The sequence below is a fragment of the Pseudophryne corroboree genome, chromosome 6 (genome assembly GCF_028390025.1).
Source record: "Pseudophryne corroboree isolate aPseCor3 chromosome 6, aPseCor3.hap2, whole genome shotgun sequence".
NCBI lineage: Eukaryota > Metazoa > Chordata > Amphibia > Anura > Myobatrachidae > Pseudophryne > Pseudophryne corroboree.
Genome location: NC_086449.1, coordinates 357,414,981 through 357,442,621, shown reverse-complemented (window position 1 = coordinate 357,442,621; position 27,641 = coordinate 357,414,981). Strand labels below are relative to the sequence as shown.

The following is a 27,641-nucleotide window of genomic DNA, read 5'->3' as shown; positions in this document are numbered from 1 at the left end:
CTGCTTTTCTCACCTGCATTTCAGCAAATCTTCTGCTTGGATTCACTTGCAGTCTCCTCTCCTACTTCCACTTTCCCTCAACGTATTTACCTACTTAACACTATGTCAAGGCTTTCCTATACTCCCCACATCACTCAGTGTCTACCTAATAATGTATCTTTATCCTTCCCCCCCTAGTCTCCTACACCTCCTCCTCTGTCTCCCCTCCATCCCTCTGTTTCCTTCCCCCACCTTTCCTGTTACCCCACTTTCATTCACCTCTGCCCCATGGTCCTGCTACCCCACAACTCAGCCCTGCTCCCTCTCTCCCTTCCCTGTCACCTGCCCACACCCCCATCCACATCACACTGACCTCCCTCCCTGCCCACCTCCTGCAGTTTCCCCTCCTAGCTCAGGCACCCGTACCATCACTACTCTCTCATCATCCCTGCCCTCAAAGTTAATCCCACCTCATCGCTACAGCAACCCTGAAAATCTCATTCACATCTCTCCCACAAACTCATACCCCCTATCCTGTGCACTCTGGAATGCCAGATCTGTTTGTAACAAACTGGTCCCCACTCATGACCTTTTCATTTCCAACTCCCTACACCTACTAGCCATTACTGAAACTTGGATTACACCCTCTGACACTACTTTTGCTGCTGCTCTCTCTGCTGGGGGCCTCACATTCACACACACACACCCCGACCTGGGGGTCGCCATGGGGGTGGTGTTGGGGTCCTTTTACCTTCTGGTTACTCCTACCAACTCATACCACCAGAACCATCCCTTATATTCTCTACATTTGAGGTCCACGCCATACGCCTCTTCCAACCAGTCCATCTTAGAGTAGCTGTCATTTACCGCCCCCCCTGGCACTGCTTCCAAATTCATCGACAACTTTGCTTCCTGGCTTCCTCACTTCCTCTCTTCTGACATTCCCACCATTATTCTAGGCGATTTCAACATCCCTATTGACATCCCCACACAATCCCCTGCCTCTAAACTCCTTAACCTCACCTCTTCACTTGGTCTCTCCCAGTGGACCTCCTCACCCTCCCATGTGAATGGGAGCTCACTGGATCTGGTCTTCACTCACCGCTGTGATATTTCTGATTTTTCCAACTCCCCATTTCCCCTCTCTGACCACCACCTGCTCTCCTTTAACCTATCTCTCTCGACTTCCCCATCTCTACCTCCTAAGGCTACCATCACTAAGCGTAACATTGAAGCTATTGACACCACATTCCTTTCCTCCCTGTTTGACTCACTTCTCTCTCCTATTCTCTCTCTCTCATGCCCTGAACAAGCCACTTCCACATACAATGCTTCCCTTACTTCTGCTCTTGACTCTGTTGCTCCACCAACCACTATTCACCCTCGCAAATTAACACCTCAACCCTGGCACACTAAATGCACCAGATATCTGCAAAAATGCTCACGTACTGCTGAGCGACACTGGAGGAAATCACGCTCTAAGGCAGACTTCCTCCATTTCAAACTTATGCTTTCATCCTTCAGTGCTGCCCTTTCTCTTGCTAAACAGTCATACTTCAAGAACCTCATCTCCTCCCAGTCTTCCAACCCCCGGCGCCTCTTTGCCACTCTCAACTCACTCCTCTGCCCACCTCCACCTCGTCTCCCTTCCTCACTCTCTGCTCTTGACTTTGCCACTTACTTCACATCCAAAATTGACTCCATACGTCAGGACATCACATTACACCAGACCATCAGTAACCAGCCTTCTCCCATCCCTTACCAACCCTCCCCATCCCTCGCACCAACTCTGTCATCTTTCTCCCATGCATCTGGAGAGGAAGTCATGGCCCTCATTCGTTCCTGTCCCCTCACCACTTGACCCTATCCCCTCCCGCCTCCTCCGCTACCTCTCTTCTTCTGCTTGTTCCCATCTTTCCCACCTTCTCAATCTCTCCCTATCATCAGGCACTGTCCCCTCTGCCTTCAAGCATGCACTCATCTCTCCTATTCTTAAAAAACCTACCCTTGATCCAAACACTCTCTCCAACTACCGACCCATCTCTCTCCTCCCTTTTGCCTCCAAACTCCTTGAGCGTATTGTCTACAACCGCCTTACTTCCTTTCTTTCCTCACACTCACTGCTTGACCCATTCCAATCTGGCTTCCGTCCTCTCCACTCCACTGAAACTGCCCTTACAAAAGTATGCAATGACCTCCATGCTGCTAAATCTAAGGGACACTACTCTCTACTTATTCTACTTGATCTCTCTGCTGCTTTTGACACTGTGGACCATCCTCTCCTACTGCAAATCCTTCACTCCATTGGTCTGCGTGACACTGCCCTCTCTTGGTTGTCGTCCTACCTTTCTAACCGTTCATTCTCTGTCTCCTCTCATGACTCCACCTCCCCCTCACTTCCACTAACTGTAGGGGTACCCCAAGGTTCTGTCCTTGGTCCTCTTCTCTTCTCTCTCTATACGTCCTCACTAGGTAAGCTCATTAGTTCTTTTGGTTTCCAATATCATATTTATGCTGATGACACTTAAATCTATCTTTCCTCTCCAGACCTCTCCCCTACTCTCCTCACTCGTATCTCCAACTGTCTCTCTGCTATCTCTTCCTGGATGTCCCAGCGCTTTCTTAAACTTAACATGTCTAAGACCGAGCTGATCATCTTCCCTCCCTCCCGCATAACCTCACCTCCTACAATCTCATTATCTATTGATAGCACTACTATCTCCTCTACCCCCCAAGTGCGCTGTCTTGGAGTAATCCTTGACTTCTCCCTCTCCTTCAAACCTCACATTCAGCACCTCTCACAAACCTGCCGTTTTCATCTAAAAAATATTTCCAGGATCAGACCCTTTCTGACCCAGGATGCTACTAAGACTCTTATCCACTCACTGGTCATCTCCAGACTGGACTACTGTAATCTCCTCCTGACTGGCATTCCTGACAAATACCTCTCTCCACTCCAATCTATCCTCAATGCTGCTGCCCGGCTCATTTTCCTCACCAAACGCACTACGTCCACCTCTCCTCTCTTACTAGACCTTCACTGGCTCCCCTTCCCTTTCAGAATCCATTTCAAGCTTCTCACACTTGCTTACAAAGCCCTCACCCACTCCTCTCCCATCTACATCTCTGATCTTATCTCGCTTTACACTCCCACCCGTCCTCTTCGCTCTGCTAATGCTCGCCGACTCTCCTGCCTACGGATTACTTCCTCCCACTCCTACCTCCAAGATTTTTCACGCGCTGCACCACTTCTCTGGAATTCCCTACCTCTCCCCCTCAGACTCTCCACCTCTCTACAAAACTTCAAACGGGCTCTCAAGACCCACTTCTACACCAAACCCAGCCAAATCTCATCCTAAACCTCTGTTCCACGCTCTTTATGTACCCCATCTGTCTCACCCCTGTCTGTCTACCCCTCCCCGTTAGAATGTAAGCTCTCACGAGCAGGGCCCTCTTCCCTCATGTGCTTACCCTTTTCTTACTTTAATAATCTTCAACTGCACCAAATCCAGCAGTCTTCTGCCACCTGATACTTATTCCAGTGTCATCTGCTGATGTAGCAACGTTTATTTACCCTGTACTTGTCCTATATTGTCGTCAACTGTAAGTTGCTGTTTTCTTGTTTGATTATTTGTTTATGTACTCTGTAATTGGGCGCTGCGGAATCCTTGTGGCGCCATATAAATAAAGGATAATAATAATAATAATAAGCCTTATCCCCCTGCTGGACTTCACCACCGGGTACTGTGGGCTATATAATAAACGTTTTTTTATCAAAACCGACCTGTGCCCTTGCCCTGGTGTTCTAGTGGGGTCCCTGAACTACCACAGTGTCCACGCCAGTGCGTGCGGGCCGCCTCCCCCTGGCCGTGCGGGATCGCGATTTCCAGCGGGTCCCGTCTGAGGGACCCACTTACCTCCTCCCTGAGTGCGGCCACGCGATCCTGGAGAGCAGCGGTGGTGTGTGTGACTAACTTGAGAGAAACCGGAGCCTCCGCTGTATGTACCAGACAACCAGGGAGCGGGAGTGTACAGCGCCGCTGGGGGAGGTTATGGAGCTGCAGCAGGATATGTCTGACTGACATCTAACACTTACAGTGCCTCTGCTGCAGCCCTTGAAGTCTTCATTTTTCACTTAAAAAGCTCTTCTCAGGGCTGCTGGAGCAGCCCCCCTGTTGTATGCCTGCACTGCATGGCACCAACTACAAAACTGGGCTCCTGTGCACGGAGGCGTGGTTCTAGAAGAGGTGGCGCTATGCATTCTGGGAACAGTCAAAGCTTTTAGCCTGTTGGTGCCTCGGATCAAGATCCTACTCTACACCCTAATGTCATTCCCTGTGGAGCCCAGTGTACCCCGCAGCAGAAAGAGTAATTCAAGTTGAAATAATGTTGTTCTTTACAGATGGACTACAGGTTCCAGCAAGTCTGCCCGGGCACGAGGGAACTTGTCCACCTACAAGTGCCAGCTTGCCTGGACATTAAGGGCCCGCTGGAACATGCATTCCACATGTAACCAAAATTTTAAACAAAACACAGGAAATGGACATCGCATGTTGAAGTATTTCATTAAATAAACATATTCCCTACTCTAAATTAAGCCCTATATATTTATACTAATGCTAGACAATTTGCATTCTTTTCCCTGTCTTGCACAAACATGGTTTCATGAAATGTGAAGCAATCATACCTCAAGACCCAGAGGGTCAGCTGTATTAGAGATCGAGTAGTTTGATAATTTTGGCCCAAGAAGATCTGGACGCTCATAATATATCAGCTGACCTTTACCATTCTGCATAAAGAAGAAAAAAAAATACGATTTTACTCACCGGTAAATCTATTTCTCGTAGTCCGTAGTGGATGCTGGGAACTCCGTAAGGACCATGGGGAATAGCGGCTCCGCAGGAGACTGGGCACAACTAAAGAAAGCTTTAGGACTATCTGGTGTGCACTGGCTCCTCCCTCTATGACCCTCCTCCAGACCTCAGTTAGGATACTGTGCCCGGAAGAGCTGACACAATAAGGAAAGGATTTGGAATCCCGGGTAACCCTCATACCAGCCACACCAATCACACCGTATAACTCGTGATATTATACCCAGTTAACAGTATGAAATATATCTGAGCCTCACTAACAGATGGCTCATAACAATAACCCTTTAGTTAGGCAATAACTATATACAAGTATTGCAGACAATCCGCACTTGGGACGGGCGCCCAGCATCCACTACGGACTACGAGAAATAGATTTACCGGTGAGTAAAATCGTATTTTCTCTGACGTCCTAGTGGATGCTGGGAACTCCGTAAGGACCATGGGGATTATACCAAAGCTCCCAAACGGGCGGGAGAGTGCGGATGACTCTGCAGCACCGAATGAGCAAACTCAAGGTCCTCCTCAGCCAGGGTATCAAACTTGTAGACTTTTGCAAAAATGTTTGAACCCGACCAAGTAACAGCTCGGCAAAGTTGTAAAGCCGAGACCCCTCGGGCAGCCGCCCAAGAAGAGCCCACTTTCCTCGTGGAATGGGCTTTTACAGATTTAGGGTGCGGCAGTCCAGCCGCAGAATGTGCAAGTTGAATTGTGCTACAGATCCACCGAGCAATAGTCTGCTTAGAAGCAGGAGCACCCAGCTTGTTGGGTGCATACAGGATAAATAGCGAGTCAGTTTTCCTGACTCCAGCTGTCCTGGAAACATATATTTTCAGGGCCCTGACTACGTCCAGTAACTTGGAATCCTCCAAGTCCCACGTAGCCGCAGGCACCACAATAGGTTGGTTCACATGAAAAGCGGATACCACCTTAGGAAGGAATTGGGAACGAGTCTTCAATTTCGCCCTATCCATATGAAAATCAGATAAGGGCTTTTGCATGACAAAACCGCCAATTCTGATACACGCCTGGCCGACGCCAAGGCCAACCGCATGACCACTTTCCACGTGAGGTATTTTAGCTCTACGGATTTAAGTGGCTCAACCCAATGCGACTTCAGGAAATCCAACACCACGTTGAGATCCCACGGTGCCACTAGAGGCACAAAACGGGGGCTGAATATGCAGCACTCCCTTAACAAAAGTCTGAACTTCAGGCAGTGAAGCCAGTTCTTTTTGGAAGAAAATGTACAGAGCCAAATTCTGGACCTTAACGTAACCCAATTTTAGGCCGGTAGTCACTCCTGAATGTAGGAAGTGCAGAAATCGACCCAGTTGAAATTCCTCCGTTGGGGCCTTCCTGGCCTCACACCAAGCAACATATTATTGCCATATGCGGTGATAATATTTTGCGATCCCATCTTTCCTAGCCTTAATCAGCGTAGGAATGACTTCCTCCGGAATGCCTTTTTCCTTTAGGATCCGGTGTTCAACCGCCATGCCGTCAAACACAGCCGTGGTAAGTCTTGGAACAGGCAGGGCCCCTGCTGCAGCAGGTCCTGTCTGAGCGGCAGAGGCCATGGGTCCTCTGAGATCATTTCTTGAAGTTCTGGGTACCAAGCTCTTCTTGGCCAATCCGGAACCACGAGAATAGTTCTTACTCCTCTCCTTCTTAGTATTCTCAATACCTTGGGTATGAGAGGCAAAGGAAGGAACACATACACCGACTGGTACGGTGTTACCAGAGCGTCCATCGCCTGAGGGTCCCTTGACCTGGTGCAATATCTTTTTAGCTTTATGTTGAGGCGGGACGCCATCATGTCCACCTGTGGCCTTTCCCAATGGTGTACAATCATTTTGAAGACTTCTGGATGAAGTCCCCACTCTCCCGGGTGGAGGTCGTGCCTGCTGAGAAAGTCTGCTTCCCAGTTGTCCACTCCGGGGATGAACACTGCTGACAGTGCTAACACCTGATTTTCCGCCCATCGGAAAATCCTTGTGGCTTCTGCCATCACCATCCTGCTTCTTGTGCCGCCCTGCTGGTTTACATGGCCGACCGCCGTGATGTTGTCTGACTGGATCAGCACCGGCTGGTGTTGAAGCAGGGGTCTAGCCTGACTTAGGGCATTGTGAATGGCCCTTAGTCCCAGAATATTTATGTGTAGGGAAGTCTCCTGACTTGACCATAGTCCTGTGACTGCCCCCCAGCCTCGAAGGCTGGCATGTGTGGTCACCAAGACCCAGTCCTGTATGCCGAATCTGCGGCCCTCTAGAAGATGAGCACTCTGCAGCCACCACAACAGCGACACCCTGGCCCTTGGAGACAGGGTTATCAGCCGATGCATCTGAAGATGCGACCCGGACCACTTGTCCAACAGATCCCACTGGAAGATCCTTGCATGGAACCTACCAAATGGAATTTCTTCGTAAAAGCTACCATCTTTCCCAGGACTCGCGTGTATTGATGCACCGACACCTGTATTTGTATTAGGAGGTCTCTGACTAGAGATGACGACAACTCCTTGGCATCTCCTCCGGGAGAAACCCTTTTTCCTGTTCTGTGTCCAGAACCATACCCAGGAACAGTAGACGCGTCGTAGGAACCAGCTGCGACTTTGGACTATTCAGAATCCAGCCGTGCTGTTGTAGCACTTCCCGAGATAGTGCTACTCCGACGAACAACTGCTCCCTGGACCTCGCCTTTATAAGGAGATCGTCCAAGTACGGGATAATTATAACTCCCTTTTTTCGAAGGAGTATCATCATTTCGGCCATTACCTTGGTATATACCCTCGGTGCCGGGGACAGACTAACGGCAACGTCTGGAATTGGTAATGACAGTCCTGTACCACAATTTTGAGGTACTCCTGGTGAGGAGGGTAAATGGGGACATGCAGGTAAGCATCCTTGATGTCCAGTGATACCATATATTCCCCTTCGTCCAGGCTTGCAATAACCGCCCTGAGCGATTCCATTTTGAACTTGAACCTTCGTATATAAGTGTTCAAGGATTTCAATTTTAGAATGGGTCTCACCGAACCGTCTGGTTTCGGTACCACCAACATTGTGGAATAGTAACCCCGGCCTTGTTGAAGGAGGGGTACCGTGATTATCACCTGCTGGAAGTACAGCTTGTGAATTGCCGCCAGTACTACCTATCCTCGAGGGCAGTAGGCAAGGCTGATTTGAGGTAACGGCGAGGGGGAGTCGCCCCGAAACTCCAGCTTGTATCCCTGTGATACTACTTGCAGAACCCAGGGATCCACCTGTGAGCGAGCCCACTGGTCGCTGAAGTTCCCGAGACGCGCCCCCACCGCACCTGGCTCCACCTGTGGAGCCCCAGCGTCATGCGGTGGACTCGGAGGAAGCGGGGGAAGATTTTTGATCCTGGGAACTGGCTGTCTGGTGCAGCTTTTTCCCTCTTCCCTTGTCTCTGTGCAGAAAGGAAGCGCCTTTAACCCTCTTGCTTTTCTGAAGCCGAAAGGACTGTACCTTATAATACGGTGCTTTCTTAGGCTGTGAGGAAACTTGAGGTAAATTTTTTTCCTTCCCAGCTGTTGCTGTGGATACGAGGTCCCAGAGACCATCCCCAAACAATTCCTCACCCTTATAAAGGCAGAATCTTCATGTGCCTTCTAAAGTCAGCATCGCCTGTCCACTGCCGGGTCCCTAATACCCTCCTGGCAGAATGGACATTGCATTAATTCTGGATGCCAGCCGGCAAATATCCCTCTGTGCATCCCTCATATATAAGACGACATCTTTAATATGCTCTATGGTTAGCAAATAGTATCCCTGTCCTGACAGGGTAATAGACCACGCTGCAGCAGCACTATCCATGCTGAGGCAATTGCAGGTCTCAGTATAGTACCTGAGTGTGTATATACAGACTTCAGTATAGCCTCCTGCTTTTTTGACAAACGTGTGAGCGCCTTATCCACCCTAGGGGATATCTCCCAACGTGACCTATCCTCTGGCGGGAAAGGGTACGCCATCAGTAACTTTATAGAAATTACCAGTTTCTTATCGAGGGAACCCACGCTTCTTCACACACTTCATTCACTCATCTGATGGGGGAACAAAACACTGTCTGCTTTTTCTCCCCAAACATAAAACCCCTTTTTTGTGGTACCTGGGTTAATGTCAGAAATGTGTAACACATTTTTCATTGCCGAGATCATGCAACGGATGTTCCTAGTGGATTGTGTATATGTCTCAACCTCGTCGACACTGGAGTCAGACTCCGTGTCGACATCTGTGTCTGCCATCTGAGGTAGCGGGCGTTTTTGAGCCCCTGATGGCCTTTGAGATGCCTGGGCAGGCGCGGGCTGAGAAGCCGGCTGTCCCACAGCTGTTACGTCATCCAGCCTTTTATGTAAGGAGTTGACACTGTCGGTTAATACCTTCCACCTATCCATCCACTCTAGTGTCGGCCCCACAGGGGGCGACATCACATTTATCGGCATCTGCTCCGCCTCCACATAAGCCTCCTCATCAACCATGTCGAGACAGCCGTACCGACACACCGCACACACACAGGGAATGCTCTGACTGAGGACAGGACCCCACAAAGTCCTTTGGGGAGACAGAGAGAGAGTATGCCAGCACACACCAGAGCGCTATATAATGCAGGGATTCACACTACCCACAGTGATTTTTTCCCTTATAGCTGCTATAATACACAGATTTGCGCCTAAATTTAGTGCCCCCCCTCTCTTTTTAACCCTTTGAGCTTGAAAACTACAGGGGAGAGCCTGGGGAGCTGTCTTCCAGCTGCACTGTGAAGAGAAAATGGCGCCAGTGTGCTGAGGGAGATAGCCCCGCCCCTTTTTCGGCTGACTTTCTCCCGCTTTTTTATGGATCCTGGCAGGGGTATTTTTCACATATATAGCCTCTGGGACTATATATTGTGAATATTTTGCCAGCCAAGGTGTTAATATTGCTGCTCAGGGCGCCCCCCCCCCCAGCGCCCTGCACCCATCAGTGACCGGAGTGTGAGGTGTGCATGAGGAGCAATGGCGCACAGCTGCAGTGCTGTGCGCTACCTTGTTGAAGACCGAAGTCTTCTGCCGCCAATTTTCAGGACCATCTTCATGCTTCTGGCTCTGTAAGGGGGACGGCGGCGCGGCTCCGGGACCGGACGATCGAGGTCGGGCCCTGTGTTCGATCCCTCTGGAGCTAATGGTGTCCAGTAGCCTAAGAAGCCCAAGCTAGCTGCAAGCAGGTAGGTTCGCTTCTTCTCTCCTTAGTCCCTCGTAGCAGTGAGTCTGTTGCCAGCAGATCTCACTGAAAAAAAAACCTAAAATATACTTTCTTTTCTAGGAGCTCAGGAGAGCCCCTAGTGTGCATCCAGCTCAGCCGGGCACAAGATTCTAACGGAGGTCTGGAGGAGGGTCATAGAGGGAGGAGCCAGTGCACACCAGGTAGTCCTAAAGCTTTCTTTAGTTGTGCCCAGTCTCCTGCGGAGGCGCTATTCCCCATGGTCCTTACGGAGTTCCCAGCATCCACTAGGACGTCAGAGAAAAATTGACAAAGCAAGAATGCAACCCAGAGATGAAGTTTGCCTACTAGCAATATTATTTGTAAAGTCAAGAGATGACAACAGCAAATGAATGGAAGAAGCTACGTAGAAGGTATGAAAGACACATGAGAACACTGGGGGTAATTCCAAGTTGATCGCAGCAGGATTTTTGTTAGCAATTGGGCAAAACCATGTGCACTGCAGGGGAGGCAGATATAACATGTGCAGAGAGAGTTAGATTTGGGTGGGGTGTGTTCAATCTGCAATCTAATTTGCAGTGTAAAAATAAAGCAGCCAGTATTAACCCTGCACAGAAATAAAATAACCCACCCAAATCTAACTATCTCTGCAAATGTTATATCTGCCTCCCCTGCAGTGCACATGGTTTTGCCCAATTGCTATCAAAAATCTTGCTGCGATCAACTTGGAATTACCCCCACTATTCTTGGTGACAAAACTGTATAGAAGTAGCAAGTAGGAAACATGATCTTTCAGAAGAAGAAATTGTCAAAAGACAGGAAAATAAGTGGGACAGTGGTTTGCTTGACAATGACGGATTACAGTAGACAATCAGGGATAGATGGTCAAACCTCGAAGTCTCTAAGTTTGAGACGACCTTGTGTGGTGTTGAAGAAAATATCTCTTTGCAAAATTTTCTCCCCATTACTTTTACTCAGCTGCTGACACACTTGAAGGGTATGTGCCCAGTCATGGATCCTTGCCTTCACTTCCACGTTTCGTGGCATCTAAACATAATAAGAACAAAAGAAAAACAATTTAAAAAAAAAGTTTAACAATATAGAAACAGAATATGACGGCAGATAAGAACCATTTGGCACATCTAGTCATCTCCCTTAGATAGAGAGATATGAAATAAATAGATAGATAGATAGATAGATAGATAGATAGATAGATAGATAGATAGATAGATAGATATGAGGCAGATATATAGGGTGGTCCATAAGTGTAAAAACCCATGAGTGTGGTCCATAAGTGTGGAAATCCATGAGTGTTCAGTTGAAGTTGCTGTGTTATCCAGTGTGCAAACACCTTCCGACGTTCCGGGTCATCCTCAGTCAGGTGTCGCAACATCTGAATCTCGTAGGGGTGTCATGTAGACTAAATTCTCAAAATGTCCGTATGACTAACCACACATTCACAAGATAGATGACGAGTGCTACGTTGTAGCTCTTTGAAAATAATAACGAGATTTATGGTAAGAACTTACCGATGTTAAATCGCTTTATGCAAGGTACACTGGGCTCCACTAGGATTAACATTGGGGTGTAGAGTAGGATCTTGATCCGAGGCACGAACAGGCTCAAAGCTTTTGACTGTTCCTAAGATGCACAGCGCCGTCTCCTCTATAACCCCTCCTCCATGCACAGGAGCTCAGTTTAGTTAACCAGCCCAATGCAGTAGCAGGTACCAGAGACGACAATCGCTCGTAGCCAATTACACCACAGGAGAGCGTGACAGCGGCTAATGCCAATACCAACCCAAAGAAGCTAAGTGCGTCAGGGTGGGCGCCTTGTGGAGCCCAGTGTACCTCGCAGAAACAGATTTAACAACGGTAAGTTCTTACCACAAATCCCGTTTTCTGCTGCGGGGTACACTGGGCTCCACAAGGATTAACATCGGGGGTGTCCTAAAGCAGTTCCATTTGGGAGGGGACGTACTGTAGCGGGCACAAGAACCCGGTGTCCAAAGGAAGCATCCTGGGAGGCGGAAGTATCAAAGGCATAGAACCTTATAAAAGTGTTCCATGAGGACCACGTCGCCACCTTGCACAATTGTTCAAGGGTCGCACCATGGTGGGCCGCCCAAGCAGGTCAAACCAACCGAGTAGAATGGGCTTTAATGGTAGCAGGAACCGGACGACCAGCCTGTACATAAGCATGTGCAATCACCATTCTAATCCATCTGGCCAAAGTCTGCTTGGAAGCAGGCCAGCCACGTTTGTGAAAACCAAACAGTACAAAAAGAGAATCAGATTTCCTAATGGAGGAAGGTCTCTTCATATAGATACATCCAAAGACCGTTCATTGGTAGACAACTCAGGAGAATTAAAGGCCGGAACCACAATCTCCTGGTTAAAGGTGGAAGGAAGACACCACTTTAGGTAAATAACCTGGCCGCGTTCTAAGAACCGCCCGGTCACAGTGAAAAATCAAATAGGGAGACTTACAGGATAAGGCACCCAAGTCCGAGACCCTTCTAGCTGAAGCAATCGCCAGCAAGAATAGCACCTTAAGGGAAAGCCACTTAAGGTCAGCAGAGGCAAGAGGCTCAAACGGAGACTCGTGTAAGGCTTCCAAAACCGCCAAGTCCCAAAGGGCCACAGGTGGCACATAAGGAGGCTGAATTCGCAACACACCCTGAGTGAATGTATGTACATCAGGTAGGGTAGCAATTTTTCTCTGAAACCAAACAGACAAGGCAGATATGTGAACCTTGAGGGAGGCCAGACGCAGGCCTAAGTCCAGGCCCTGTTGTAGAAAGGCCAATAGTTTGGCCGTACTAAACTTGAAAACGTCATGATTGTGAGACGCACACCAAGTAAAGTAAGCATTCCAGACCCTATGGTATATCCGGGCAGAAGCCGGCTTACGGGCCTTCAACATAGTTTGAACGACCGCCTCAGAAAAACCCTTGGCCCTCAGGACGGAAACCTCAAGAGCCATGCCGTCAAAGCCAGCTGGGCCAAATCCTGGTAAACACACGGGCCCTGAACGAGGAGGTCTGGTCGTTGTGGAAGTAGAAGGGCACGATCCAACGAGAGGCCCTGTAGATCGGAGAACCAGTGCCGTATGGGACAAGCTGGAGCGACTAGAAGAAGGTTTCCTCCTTGCTTGAACTTCCATATTACTCTGGGCAGGAGTCACACCGGGGGGAACACATACGGTAGCCGGGATTGACAGGAGCATCCACGAACGCTGCTTGAGGATCCCTTGTCCTTGCTCCGAAGACCGGAACCTTGTGATTGTTTTGACACGCCATCAGGTCCACATCTGGGAGGCCCCACATGTCCACGAGAAGTTGAAACACCTCTGGATGTAGGCTCCATTCTCTGGCGTGTATGTCCCGACGACTGAGATAGTCTGCCTCCCAGTTCAGAACGCCCGGAATGAACACTGCTGATATGGCCGGCAGATGGAATTCTGCCCACTGAAGAATCCTTGATACTTCCTTCATTGCCACCGTGGTGGCGTTGTCCGATTGTACTTGAACAGGTCTGTTCTGTATGAGATGCTGGGCCATTGTCAACGCATTGAACACTGCCCGCAGTTCCAGAATGTTTATCGGGAGTAGTGACTCCTCCTTGGTCCACCGACCCTGAAGAGAGTGTTGCTCCAACACCGCACCCCAACCTCTCAGACTGGCATCCGTCGTCAGCAGGACACAGATGGATATCCAGAAGGGACGACCCCTGCTCAATTGTTGGTCCTGCAGCCACCAGCTCAGTGACAGGCGGACCTCCGGAGATAGGGAGATCATGTGAGATCTGATCCGGCGAGGCAGGCCGTCCCATTTGGACATAATCAACTTCTGTAGAGGGCGAGAATGGAATTGAGCATACGTCACCATGTCGAAAGCCGACACCATGAGACCTAACACTTGCATCGCCGAATGGATCGACACTAGCGGAGGGGATAGGAAGCATCGGATCTTGTCCTGAAGTTTCAGGACTTTCTCCTGAGACAAGAACAACCGCTGGTTGTGAGTGTCCAACAACGCTCCCAGGTGTACCATACTCCGAGCCGAAACCAGGGAGGATTTCTTCCAGTTGATCAGTCACCCGTGGGCTTGCATGCTCTGGACCGTCAGATCAATTTCTGGGGAACTCGCCAGGATCAACAAATCGTCTAGGTACGGTAGTATCTTGACCCCTTGACGGTGGAGTGTAGCCGTGATGACCACCATTACTTTGGTGAAAACTCGCGGAGCCGTTCTCAAACCAAAGGGTAACGCCCGAAATTGGTAATGAAGGTTGCCCACCGCAAACCGCAGGTACTGCTGATGAGATACCGCAATAGGAATATGTAGGTAGGCATCCTGTATGTCCAGGGAGACCATATAGTCCCCAGATTCCATAGCCAGAACAACAGAGCACAGCGTTTCCATACGGAACTTGGAGATCCGCACATGCTTGTTCAAGGACTTCAGATTGAGAATGTGCCACGAGGACCCGTTCGGTTTCGGGCCTAGAAACAGCGGTGAATAGAACCCCGTGCCCCTCTGAGTCAGAGGCACCTGTACCAACACTCCTGTGGACAGGAGGGAATGTACCACCGAGTGCAACGTGTTTGCTTTTGCCGGATCCAGAGGCACATCTGTCGGGCAAAATCGATGAGGGGGACGATTCTTGAAGGGTATGGTGTAACCTCGAGCAAGGACTTCCCTCACCCAGGTATCTGAAGTGGTCTTTAACCATTCCTGGGTAAAACCTAGAAGCCGGCCCCCCACCCTGGGATCCCCCAGAGGGAGACCCGCCCTGTCATGTGGCAGGCTTGTCAATTTTGGAAGCTGGCTGACGGGCTGCCAAGGCATGCTTCGGTCTGGGCTTGGCAGGTCTGGAAGCACAAGTTTGCTTTGGGTACGCCTGACCTTTTGCTCTACCTGGAGTACGAAAGGGCCGAGGGAAAGTACTTTTAGCCTTCTGTGTTGAAGGAGTCATACTAGGTACGCAAGCTGTTTCAGCCGTAGCCAGATCAGCCACAATCTTATTGAGGTCTTCTCCAAAGAGAATATCTCCCTTGAAAGGAAGCACCTCCAGGGTTTTCTTGGAATCCAAATCCACCGACCAGGATCTCAACCAAAGGATACGTCTGGCCAAAACGGATGCAGTAGCAGCCTTGGTCGCGAGCACCCCGGCATCGGAGGCCGCCTTCTTAAGGTACAGAGAAGCCGTGGCAATATATGAGAGACATTGTCGAGCATGCTCAGATGCATCGGAGGGCAGTTCCGCCTCGAGCTCCTGAGCCCACGCCTCAACAGCTTCAGCAGCACAAGTCGCTGCAATAGTTGGCCTTCGCACAGCCCCCGAAAGGGTATAAATTGCTTTTAAACAGCCCTCCACACGACGATCCGTCGGTTCCTTCAGAGAGGCGACGGTAGTTACTGGCAGAGCAGAGGAAACAACCATACGCGCCACATGAGAAAGAATCTACAGGCGGAGGAGTTTTCCAAATTTTACACACCTCCGCAGAGAGAGGATAGCGAGCCAACAGTCTCTTATTCGGTGTAAATTTAGTTCCCGGATTTTCCCAGGATTCCTGACGTATGTCAAACAGGTGTTTAGAATAGGGTAAAACTTGTTTAACCACATTCTTACGCTTAAATCTATCCGATTTCTTAGAGACGGTTTCAGGCTCAGAATCATCAGACACTTGAAGAATGAGCCGTATCGCCTCATTCAAATCAGAGACATCCACGGATGACATCCCTTCCCCATCTGAAACATCAGCGTCAGTGTCAGCGGGGTCAGTATATGCACCGTCCTCCTCAGAAGATGTGTCGGTCAAAACCTTGGGTTGGGAGGAGGTAATCGCCCTTCTAGAAGACGACTTAGTCTTATGTGGGCGAGAGTGACCCTTAGATTTGGACATGGATCGGTTCAAATGCTGTAATTGAGTGGAAAGCTGATCCGCCCATGGCGGGTTCACAGCGGGAACCATAAACTGTGGTAGTGGCACAGGTGGACCACACAGGGGGCGTCAATTTAGTCACAAGCGTGTTTAACAATGTGGAGAATGTAGCCCAAGGTGTGTCTTGTGATGCCCCGAGCACTACCGACCCACTGGGGGGTAAGGAACCCCCTGAACCTGAACTCTCAGCTGTTCAATTATCCTCCAGTACGTCCGCGGCCTCACAACCACGCAGTGTGGGAGAGACCCCAACGTCGTTGCCACGTGTAGCAGACATAACTATGTGCACAGTAATGGGCAACCCGGTACAAAATCTAGCAGCACTATACCTAACGAAAACTCTCAGAGAATGAGCCGAAGAAGGCACAGACTCGGAGTTCAATAGATATAGAATATATGGTGACTATAAATCACAAGTAAAAATACCCCATTAGCATATCTTGTGAAACAATCCTATATTATTTGCAGAGAAAAACCTGAAACACTTGGCCCTCTCAGGTATAGCAATATAGGAATTACACGCTGAGTGAAATACCCTGCAATAAGGCAACCACACACAGATAATTTCTGCATGGTATGCTTGTGACTATGTACCATAAACTGTACTGGACTAGCAATACAAAGTAATACTCAGTATGGCTATGTGTGTTAACAATAGATATAACAAAGCACAGTAGGTACTGAATGTATATCACAGGGTGTTTGTACCACACAACCCTTAAAGTATGCACTCTTCCTTAACTAACAGTCCCAGTGACAGGTAGAATACTCAAGTGTCCTGTAGGAAGCACAGCACTGGCAGTCAGGCGGTTCCACAGAGGAGGATTTGCCCCAGCAATCCCAGGAAACCGCAAGGCTGTTTATTATGGCTGCTGATCAGGAATGAGAGGGAAGCAGCTCCAGGGCGGGAACATTGCTGAAATGGCGCCCTGGGGCCTCAGGTCCGACCTGCTCCCCCTGCTGGCATCCCCACCGGGTGTGCAGGCAGTAAAGATAAAGCGGGGGGAACTTGGTACAACATCCCCCTTGACCTGTGCCCATAATATAAACCCTGGTGGCTAGTGGAACATCAACCCAGTAATCTGCGCGGCCCGCCTCCTACAGCCGCGCTGGATCGCGGTAAAGTGCGGCACAGAAGCCCCTTACCTCCCCCTTGTCTGCGGCCCCGCAATCCGGGAGATGGTGGCGTGTGTGGGACTCACGTTAGGATGGAAGAAGCCGGCGCCTCCGCTGTAGTGACCGGGCAACCGCGGTGCGGGAGTATACAGCGCCTCTGAGGGTGATGGAGCTGTACGCAGTAAAGTCTATTAGACTGTGCCTGCAGCAGCCCTGAAAGCCTTCTTCACATTTTTCTTTTTTCATACTGTAAAACGAAGCTCTGAAAAGACTGCTTAGGGCAGCCTCCTGTTAAGTGCCTGCATACTGCAAGGCACCAACTTACAAACTGAGCTCACTGGCATGGAGGCGGGGTTATAGAGGAGGTGGCGCTGTGCATCTTGGGAACAGTCAAAAGCTTTGAGCCTGTTGGTGCCTCGGATCAAGATCCTACTCTACACCCCGATGTAATTCCTTGTGGAGCCCAGTGTACCCCTCCGTTTTTAGTCTTACATGTATAATATGTCGAGTCTAGCGTACAGTTGCAATGTGCATTATGAACTCATACGTGTAATGTATGCTACGTTTTCCCCCCTTCTTATGCTATGTATTCCCCGTTCATGTTGCTGCTTGGCGATGCATTGTACCACAAAGAATTCCTAGAGTACGTGAGTACACCTGGCCAATAAAGCGGATTCTGATTCAATAGCATGTATCTGCACACACCATGTACAATAGCATGTATCTGCAGACATCATGTCCATGTACAATAACATGTATCTGCACACACCATGCACATGTATAATAACGTGTATCTGCACACACCACATACACGTACAATAGCATGGATCTGCACACACCACATACACGTACAATAGCATGGATCTGCACACACCATGGCCATGTATGAGCATATATCTGCACACACCACGTCCATGCATGTATCTGCCCACAGCATGGGGCAGATGTATTAAGCCTGGAGAAGGGATAAAGAAGTGATAAATGCAAGGTGATAACGCACCAGCCAATCAGCTCCAATATGTAATTTGATAGTTGGGAGCTGATTGGCTGGTGCGTTATCGCCTTTCACTCATCACTGCTTTATCACTTCTCCAGGCTTAATACATCTGCCACAAAGTCCAATAACATGTATCTGCACACACTATCTGCATGTATAATGTATAGTTGCACACACCATGTACAATAGCATGCATGTATCTGCACACACCATGCCCATGTACAATAACATGCATCTGCACACACCTTCCCATGTACAATAGCATGTATCTCCACACACCACGTACAATAGCATGTATCTGCACACATCATGTCCATGTACAATAACATGTATTTGCACAAACCACATACATGTATAATAGCATGTATCTGCCCACACCATGTATATGTATAATAACGTACAGTATATCTACACACACAACGTACAATAGCATGTATCTGCACACACCACGTCCAATAACATGTATCTGCACACACTACGTACATGTATAATACTAGCATGTATCTACACACACCATGGCCATGTATAATAGCATGTACAGTATCTACACACACCATGGCCATGTATGAGAGCATGTATCTGCACTTACCACGTTCAAGAGCATGTATCTGTACACGTTGGGGTATATTTACACAGTGTGGGTTTTTTTAGAAGTAGAGATGTTGCCCATAGCAACCAATCAGATTCTAGCTATTATCTTCTAGAAGCAGCTAGATAAATGTTGAAAGTGGAATCTGGTTGCTATGGGCAACATCTCCACTTCTAAAAAAAACCTCTCAGCGTAGTAAATATATACCCCATCATATCCATGTACAATAACATGTGTCTGCACACACCATTGCCATGTACAGAACACGCAGCCAGTCACAGCAAGATGCGCTCACCTCTCTGTATGGAAATCTCCCGCCAGACAAGGCAAACAAAAAATTCGTCACTCTAGAGTCTATCCACATGCACACCACATGTTACTGTACATGCCCATTTCAATGATGGCAGCGGCGAGAGTAAGACGTTCTGAACTGGGAAATTCTATTGCGCCGGTTATAGACTGGGTCTTCATAAAAATGGCTGCAGGCGCCGAAGATGCTTCTTTGTGGCTGCAGCAATCAGATTTGCAGGGTCTTGCCAGTAGTACGACAAGCAATCTATCATTACTTACGTTCGTAACGCCGGATCTCTAGCAGCTGACTATGAAGAACTGGAAGAGGGCAGCCTGATTGGCCGGACGAAGTGTCAGTCAGTCTCTCCGGCATCGTCTTGTGGGAGGTGACTAGTGTCTAAGCCCAGAGCCGGCGTGTTCTGTGTATATACTGTTGCAACTTGCTGGAGCAAGCCTCGTCCAGTAATGTTACCATCAACACCCGTCTATGATTAGCCGCTTCCAGACATTGCCTGTGTGGTTCCCCGGGGGCGGGCCCGGAGAGTGCTGGGGCAGTGTGATTGGAGGGCATTAGCACAATGCTTGGCGCAACAGGAGGCACCGCCAGCCGCCCAGATGCCGGGCAGAATGTAACGGGTCAGGAGGAAGCGCCAGCCGAAGAGGGCGCTCCCCATCAGCGGCAAGAAGTGGGGGCATTGGACCAAAGAGATGCCATGAAAGGGCCCATTAGTGCCGCCAGTGTGTCCTGTAATAGAGAAGCGGGGGCTGCCTGCTGTGCTCCCTCCAACCCCCCGCAGCTAGCGGATACCATGCTTCCTCCGAATAAGGAGTCTCCCCGGCCCAGTGCGGAACAACAGTCCCCCGAGAAGCGACGACTGGAGCCGAGCAAAGACTTGCAGATGAGAGCGTTCACTTTATGCAGAGAGTACCTGAGGGGGGTCTGGCGGAGCATCCAGCCGCACCAGATGCGAGTGTCTGTGGTCAGGTAAATGGCTTCACTGGGAGAGTGGGCTCGCTGGCAGCAGGCATAATATACTGATACCACTGGCCTGTGAGGGTCATGTACAGGAATTTCACAGGGACAATTCCAGATTTGTTCTACACAAAATAATACAATTCTGTATATGCACATAACATACCGAAACTATGTGCCAGATCCTACATGTCCCACTGTCCTGTTCAGAGCATTTGCTGGTGCTGTACAATGCTAGAGATGGCAGTGCAATAGCTTCTCGTATTTTAATCTACTGGCCTAGCTCCACAAATCACTCTCTGCAGATAGTGGCATACTGTACCTTCCAACTGTCTAGATGTCAGCTGGGCAGCCCTGGTTTGAGAACTCTGCATAATCCCAATTGGGTTGTTGGTTTGGCTGGGTACACACCTGACCGACACGTCGGCAGACCTGCAGCCATCCGCCTGTGTATATCAGCCATCGCCTGTGCTACATAGCCGATGCAATATGTCTGAACAAGGGTTTACAGACGTTTATTTTATTTGGGGGGGGGGGGGGGGGGGCTACACAGCCTTAGGGAGGTTCATCCCGTTCTCCACTGCTGTACACAGTAGAGTGGTGGGGAGCAGGTGCTACTGTTGCATGCTACAGTGATTGGGTGTTGGCGGTACACTGGCTGAATAAGAGCCAGCCTAGCGGGGACATATCCAAATAATTTTTGATGACTGGTGCAGTCATACCTCACTGATAATTGAACTCCTCCCTAAATGGTGAGATGTATCAAGTCTTCAAATGGAGAAGTTGTCCATAGTAACCAAGCAGCTTCTACCTATCATTTTGTAGAATGTACTTGATAAATGCTAGCTAGAAGCATTTTGGTTGCTATTAGCAAGTTGTCCAATCTTTAAAAAGCTTGAATCATTCTCCTCACAGACTCTTAGGCGATGCCGCCTGCACGGTTATTGCAGCTTCCACGCGCTAACTCCAGAAGACAGATTCTGCTCACAGCCTATAGAGGCGACCGCAGAATCTGTCTACTGTAATAGTGGAAAAAATGCACAACAAATCCATCCCGTTGCGTGTCATGGAAAGGAGGGGGAGGATTTAACAGTGCAGGTATAGTTCCGTGGTGTGCTACATGGGATGTGCGGTGAGTTCAATTTCTCAGAAGGCACTGGCTAGTACCAGAGCCATGTTTATACACAATATATGAGCCAAAGGGAAGCAGTTATATGTGACCGCTGGTCAGTATACCGACGCCGGTATCCCGCACGGGTGAAATCCCGACATTCGGCATGCTGACTAACGGGGACTATTCCCACTCGTGGGTGTCCACGACACCCATAGAGTGGGAGTAGAACCTGTGGCTTCGTTGCGCCCCCCCGGGGCAACATAAACCTCAGGATCCCGGCATCTGTTCGGTGACCAGCGGTATCCCAATCGCCGGTCGCTTATACCCAAGCCAAAGGGTTCAAATGGGCATTATGCAAAGGTGCAGCAGTGTAAACTCTTGGAAATTTGGTGAGTTTTGCTCAGAGATGGGTGGAAAAGATAAGCAGGTATTAGACTTTTTGCTCCAGAGTTTTGACTATAAAAATGATTAGAATAATACAAAGAAGATATCTCCTATATGATAGCCTAGATCTCTGACTGTGTGGATAACGCTGGGCGTGGCTAGGAGCTCTCATTGGATCAGCGGCAGGTCTATCACACCCAGTCCACAGCTGCGTTAGTACACGAGTCACAGATAGGAGATGTATGTATGTATGTATGTACTATGTATACGGCAGGGATAGGACCAGAGCCAAGTCCGGATAATAGAAGGGGCTACAGGGGTGCCCATCCCGGGGCCACCACACATTAAGGGCCCCCACACTCTGCTAATTAAACTGGAGTACTCCACAATCGCATAGCCGCACAGCCACATAGCAGAGGGAGGAGTGGTGGCCTGCGCTACACATGGAGGGTGGGACTCCTGCCGCTGAGCGCTGCTGCACAGCCTTACAGTCACAATGGGGGAGTGTCTGTCACTAGAAGAACGGCATATCCTTGCGGATACACTACTCCCGCCTCCATCGTGGCTCATCTTTTGAAATCATGACTCCCTCCAGGCGGACGTGCCCCGCTGCCCGTGGATCAGCACTGTCCGGCCACACGCTGGAAGCACCTGGCTGCCCTGATCTATGCTCCTCCGGCCTGTGGATGTAAGTGAGACACCAATCCCCCTCTCACTCCTCAGCGGCCGCCCTGTCTCCCTTCTCTCTGTGTGGCCACGGTCCCCATGCTCGCAGTGCTGGCGCTGTGTGCCCCTGCTCTGTGTGTGTGTGTGTGTGTGTGTATAACCGCCCCTCCCCCACCCACGGCACCCCCTCTCCCGCCCCTTCCCTACCTGCATCATCGCCACACCCACCCCTCCCCCACCCGCAGCAATCCCTCATCCGCCCCTCGCCCACCCACGGCACCCCTCAGCAACTCCGCACCCGTCCCTCCCCACCCGCGATGGCTCAGGACTCCCTCCCCACCCGTGGCATCCCTGCACCCTACCCACCCCCAGCCAGCCGCCGCAACACCACACCCGCCCCTCCCCCACCCGCGGCACCCCTGCAACTGCCTCTCCCCCACCCGCAGCACCCCTGCACCCCATCCGCGTCTCCCCCAACCACAGCACCTACTAGGTCATTCATCGTGCGCTGTTCACGCCGTCACAAGGGGCTACGTCCCCTTAACCATCGCACGCCCTTTGTCCGTGCAATATTTAACCACTCACAAAATTATGATTGGAGGTGATACTCCATATAATAAAAATATTGCACGCTCCAAGGGCGTGCAAGGGTTAAGGGGGCGTAGCCCCTTGTGATGGTGTGAAGAGCGCCCGTAGGGCGATATGAATCACCTAGTTTCTAATATATTCTTTGTATTTTTCATATATTTTATACAGTGAAAACTCTAGCGCAAACATTAGTATGACAGGAAAGGCTCTGCCTCACCCCACCGCACGTCACTGCTACAGTTTCTCTCTGCTTACCACGTCATGTGCCATGTTACTCTGGTTACCATGGTAATCACATGACACTGAATTATACTTCACTCTTAGCAGCCTAAAGAAATAAACCGAGAATAAATGCTAGTTACAAAGTATATTCTTAGGGGAGGGGTTCAATTGTTTCTTGCACCAACAGCTCCCGTCTAAAGTGTCTGGGAATATTCAATTGCACTGGGTTTAGATGTGTAAAGCAGCTAAACCCATGCAAACTACTTGGCACTGTGTATATGGGCGCCCAAATCCCAACTTTGCCAGATTTCTTCTTGCCAGCTCAGTAGGGTGCAAACTGGAATAATGGACATCAGTGACACACAATTTTGAATAGCGCGATGGGAGCTGCGTCTGCAATAAAACAATTTAATTCCCCCTTTATAGCCTGCTACAATGATTTATATTTTTCATGGGATTGCTGCTTCACTAAGCTAAACCGGGTCACTATGGGGATTTATCAAAGCTTGGAGAAATCTAAAGTACCAACCAATCACCTCCTTACTGTCATTTTATGGGCTGTGTTAGAAAAACTACTTGTTTCCATGACCATCCCTACATACGAATATAATCCTCTTTATGTTAATATACAGTTCATATGTAGTGCTCCTTATTCACATTATGACACACCAGTGATCGCGCTGAGCCAAAAAAAAAGTGGGTCCCAGGGACCCCTCACTTTTAAAAAATTGGGGTCCTACCGGTCTTTTTCTGGGTCCCATTGGAATGAAGGTTCGTATTAATCTTAATCTTGTTTGGACACTACAAAAGTGTTGCAAGGTGAGGGTGATGGGGTGACAATGCTGCTGGGCTGTGTAGCATGCAGGACACCCTGCACCAGAGGTGTAACTAGACATTTTGGTGCCCTTAGGCAGAAAGTGAATTGGTGTTCCACCTCCCAGACTGCAAAGTATAGGCGGTGCGCGCCGAATTTTTTTAGGGGTGTGGCTTCATGGGGACGGGGCGTGACCACATAATAGTGCCAATTCACATTACACCATACAGTAGTGCCGCTTATACACCTTGCACCAGGTAGAACCTCCTATACACACTGCGACAGAAGGAGCACTTTATACACTTTGCTCCAGGTACAGCACGTTATTATACACTTTGCTCCAGGTACAGCACGTTATTATACACTTTGCTCCAGGTACAGCACGTTATTATACACTTTGCTCCAGGTACAGCACGTTATTATACACTTTGCTCCAGGTACAGCACGTTATTATACACTTTGCTCCAGGTACAGCACGTTATTATACACTTTGCTCCAGATACAGCACGTTATTATACACTTTGCTCCAGGTACAGCACGTTATTATACACTTTGCTCCAGGTACAGCACGTTATTATACACACTGCTCCAGGTACAGCACGTTATTATACACTTTGCTCCAGGTACAGCACGTTATTATACACTTTGCTCCAGGTACAGCACGTTATTATACACTTTGCTCCAGGTACAGCACGTTATTATACACTTTGCTCCAGGTACAGCACGTTATTACACACTTTGCTCCAGGTACAGCACGTTATTATACACTTTGCTCCAGGTACAGCATGTTATTATACACAATGGGCCTAATTCTGAGTTGATCGCAGCATCAAATTTTTGAGCAGTTGGGCAAAACCATGTGCACTGCAGGAGGGGCAGATATAACATGTGCAGAGAGAGTTAGATTTGGGTGGGGTGTGTTCAAACTGAAATCTAAATTGCAGTGTAAAAATAGCCAGTATTTACCCTGCACAGAAACAAAATAACCCACCCAAATCTAACTCTCTCTGCAAATGTTATATCTGCCCCACCTGCAGTGCACATGGTTTTGCCCAACTGCTAACAAACTTTCTGCTGCGATCAATTCAGAATTACTCCCATTGCTCCAGGTGCAACACGTTATTATACACATTGGGGGTAATTCCAAGTTGATCGCAGCAGGATTTTTTTTAGCAGAGCACGTTATTATACACCTTGCACCAGGCAGAGCACGTTATTATACACATGTACACATGCATACAGACACACACATACTTATTATAAGTACACAAACATCGACACACATGTATATAAACAGACACAAACACAAGCTGCCCATCCCTGTTGCTGGGTGCTGAGAATGGCAGGGGATCCATGACGATAAGGTCACAACCTGGGAGTAGCTGCGGATTAAGGAATTAGCCGGGAACAGAGCTCTTTCCACTCCGCGTCTCCTGCTGCCCGCCCCCAGGCCCGAGCTCCATAGACACTGTGCCTGACATGCTGTCCTGCCCCCGCCGCCAGGTAATCACTGATCCGTTCTGGGCGCCGGCTGTGCGTGAGGGGAGGCGGCAGCAATGTCTATCAGGGACCCGGGGGGACGGGTAGCTCACGGCAGCAATTGTAAGGAGACGGGGAGGCGGGACCAACCATGTTCCACCCTCCCTGTCTATCAGTGACTGGGAGAGGGCTCACGGCAGCACAACAGACAATTGTAAGGGGACGGGGAGGCGGCACCAACCATGCTCCATCCTCCCTGTCTATCAGTGACCCGGGGGGGGGGGGGGAGCTCACGGCAGCGCAGCACCAATTGGAAGGGGACGGGGAGGCGGCACCAACCACGCTCCCTCCCTGTCTATCAGTGACCTGGGGGGGGGGGGGCTAGGTGGTGCAGAGCTCATGGCAGCGCAGCACCGATTGGAAGGGGAGGCAGCAGGAGGATTATTGCACTGGCTGGTCGCGGTGTGCAGCGGTAATCACATGCGCGTCCTGTTGGACCCGCTGATTTTTGAAAACCGGGTCCCTTACTGCTTATAGCGAGTATTTGCGATCACTGCACACAGTAGTGCTCCTTATTCACATTATGGCACACAGTAGTGCTCCTTATTCACATTATGGCACACAGTAGTGCTCCTTATTCACATTATGACACACAGTAGTGCTCCTTATTCACATTATGACACACAGTAGTGCTCCTTATTCACATTATGGCACACAGTAGTGCTCCTTATTCACATTATGGCACACAGTAGTGCTCCTTATTCACATTATGGCACACAGTAGTGCTCCTTATTCACATTATGGCACACAGTAGTGCTCCTTATTCACATTATGGCACACAGTAGTGCTCCTTATTCACATTATGGCACACAGTAGTGCTCCTTATTCACATTATGGCACACAGTAGTGCTCCTTATTCACATTATGGCACACAGTAGTGCTCCTTATTCACATTATGGCACACAGTAGTGCTCCTTATTCACATTATGACACACAGTAGTGCTCCTTATTCACATTATGACACACAGTAGTGCTCCTTATTCACATTATGACACACAGTAGTGCTCCTTATTCACATTATGACACACAGTAGTGCTCCTTATTCACATTATGACACACAGTAGTGCTCCTTATTCACATTATGACACACAGTAGTGCTCCTTATTCACATTATGACACACAGTAGTGCTCCTTATTCACATTATGACACACAGTAGTGCTCCTTATTCACATTATGACACACAGTAGTGCTCCTTATTCACATTATGACACACAGTAGTGCTCCTTATTCACATTATGACACACAGTAGTGCTCCTTATTCACATTATGGCACACAGTAGTGCTCCTTATTCACATTATGGCACACAGTAGTGCTCCTTATTCACATTATGGCACACAGTAGTGCTCCTTATTCACATTATGACACACAGTAGTGCTCCTTATTCACATTATGGCACACAGTAGTGCTCCTTATTCACATTATGGCACACAGTAGTGCTCCTTATTCACATTATGGCACACAGTAGTGCTCCTTATTCACATTATGGCACACAGTAGTGCTCCTTATTCACATTATGGCACACAGTAGTGCTCCTTATTCACATTATGACACACAGTAGTGCTCCTTATGCAGGTTACGCTATACAGTAGTGCCCCTTATACACAATGCTGACAGTAGTAGTGCACCTTATGCACATAATGCCCACTGTATCGGGTGCCAGTAAACGCACTGGAATCAAACCATTTCAGTATACAGACTGTCACCATAGCTTCTCCTGCTCAGACCACCTTACCCCCCCCCCCCCCCCTCCCCCCCCAGAGAGAGAGAGACGCATGCTTGTCTGAAACCTTTTTTTCTCTGACGTCCTAGTGGATGCTGGGGACTCCGTCAGGACCATGGGGATAGCGGCTCCGCAGGAGACAGGGCCCAAAATTTAAAAGTTTGACCACTAGGTGGTGTGTACTGGCTCCTCCCCCTATGACCCTCCTCCAAGCCTCAGTTAGGTTTTTGTGCCCGTCCGAGCAGGGTGCAATCTAGGTGGCTCTCATAAAGAGCTGCTTAGAGTAAAAGTTTTGATAGTTTTATTATTTTCAGTGAGTCCTGCTGGCAACAGGCTCACTGCAACGAGGGACCTAGGGGAGAAGAAGTGAACTCACCTGCGTGCAGGATGGATTTGCTTCTTAGGCTACTGGACACTAGCTCCAGAGGGACGATCACAGGTACAGCCTGGATGGGTCACCGGAGCCGCGCCGCCGACCCCCTTGCAGATGCCGAAGTAAGAAGAGGTCCAGAAACCGGCGGCTGAAGGCTTTTCAGTCTTCATGAGGTAGCGCACAGCACTGCAGCTGTGCGCCATTGCGCTCAGGCACACTTCACACCGGCGGTCACTGA

The 27,641-nt window shown here is 49.3% G+C and overlaps 1 protein-coding gene across 1 annotated transcript in view; it reads left to right on the top strand.

Annotated features, from left to right (window-relative positions):
• Nucleotides 1-19,421: 19,421 nt before the first annotated feature.
• CHKB (choline kinase beta) overlaps nucleotides 19,422-27,641 on the top strand; it is a 179,003-nt gene continuing 170,783 nt past the window's right edge. Inside the window, exon 1 of the mRNA XM_063926626.1 lies at nucleotides 19,422-19,993. Coding sequence (XP_063782696.1) covers nucleotides 19,587-19,993 — 407 coding nt within the window. The 5' untranslated portion in view covers nucleotides 19,422-19,586. The remainder of the gene's footprint in view (nucleotides 19,994-27,641) is intronic.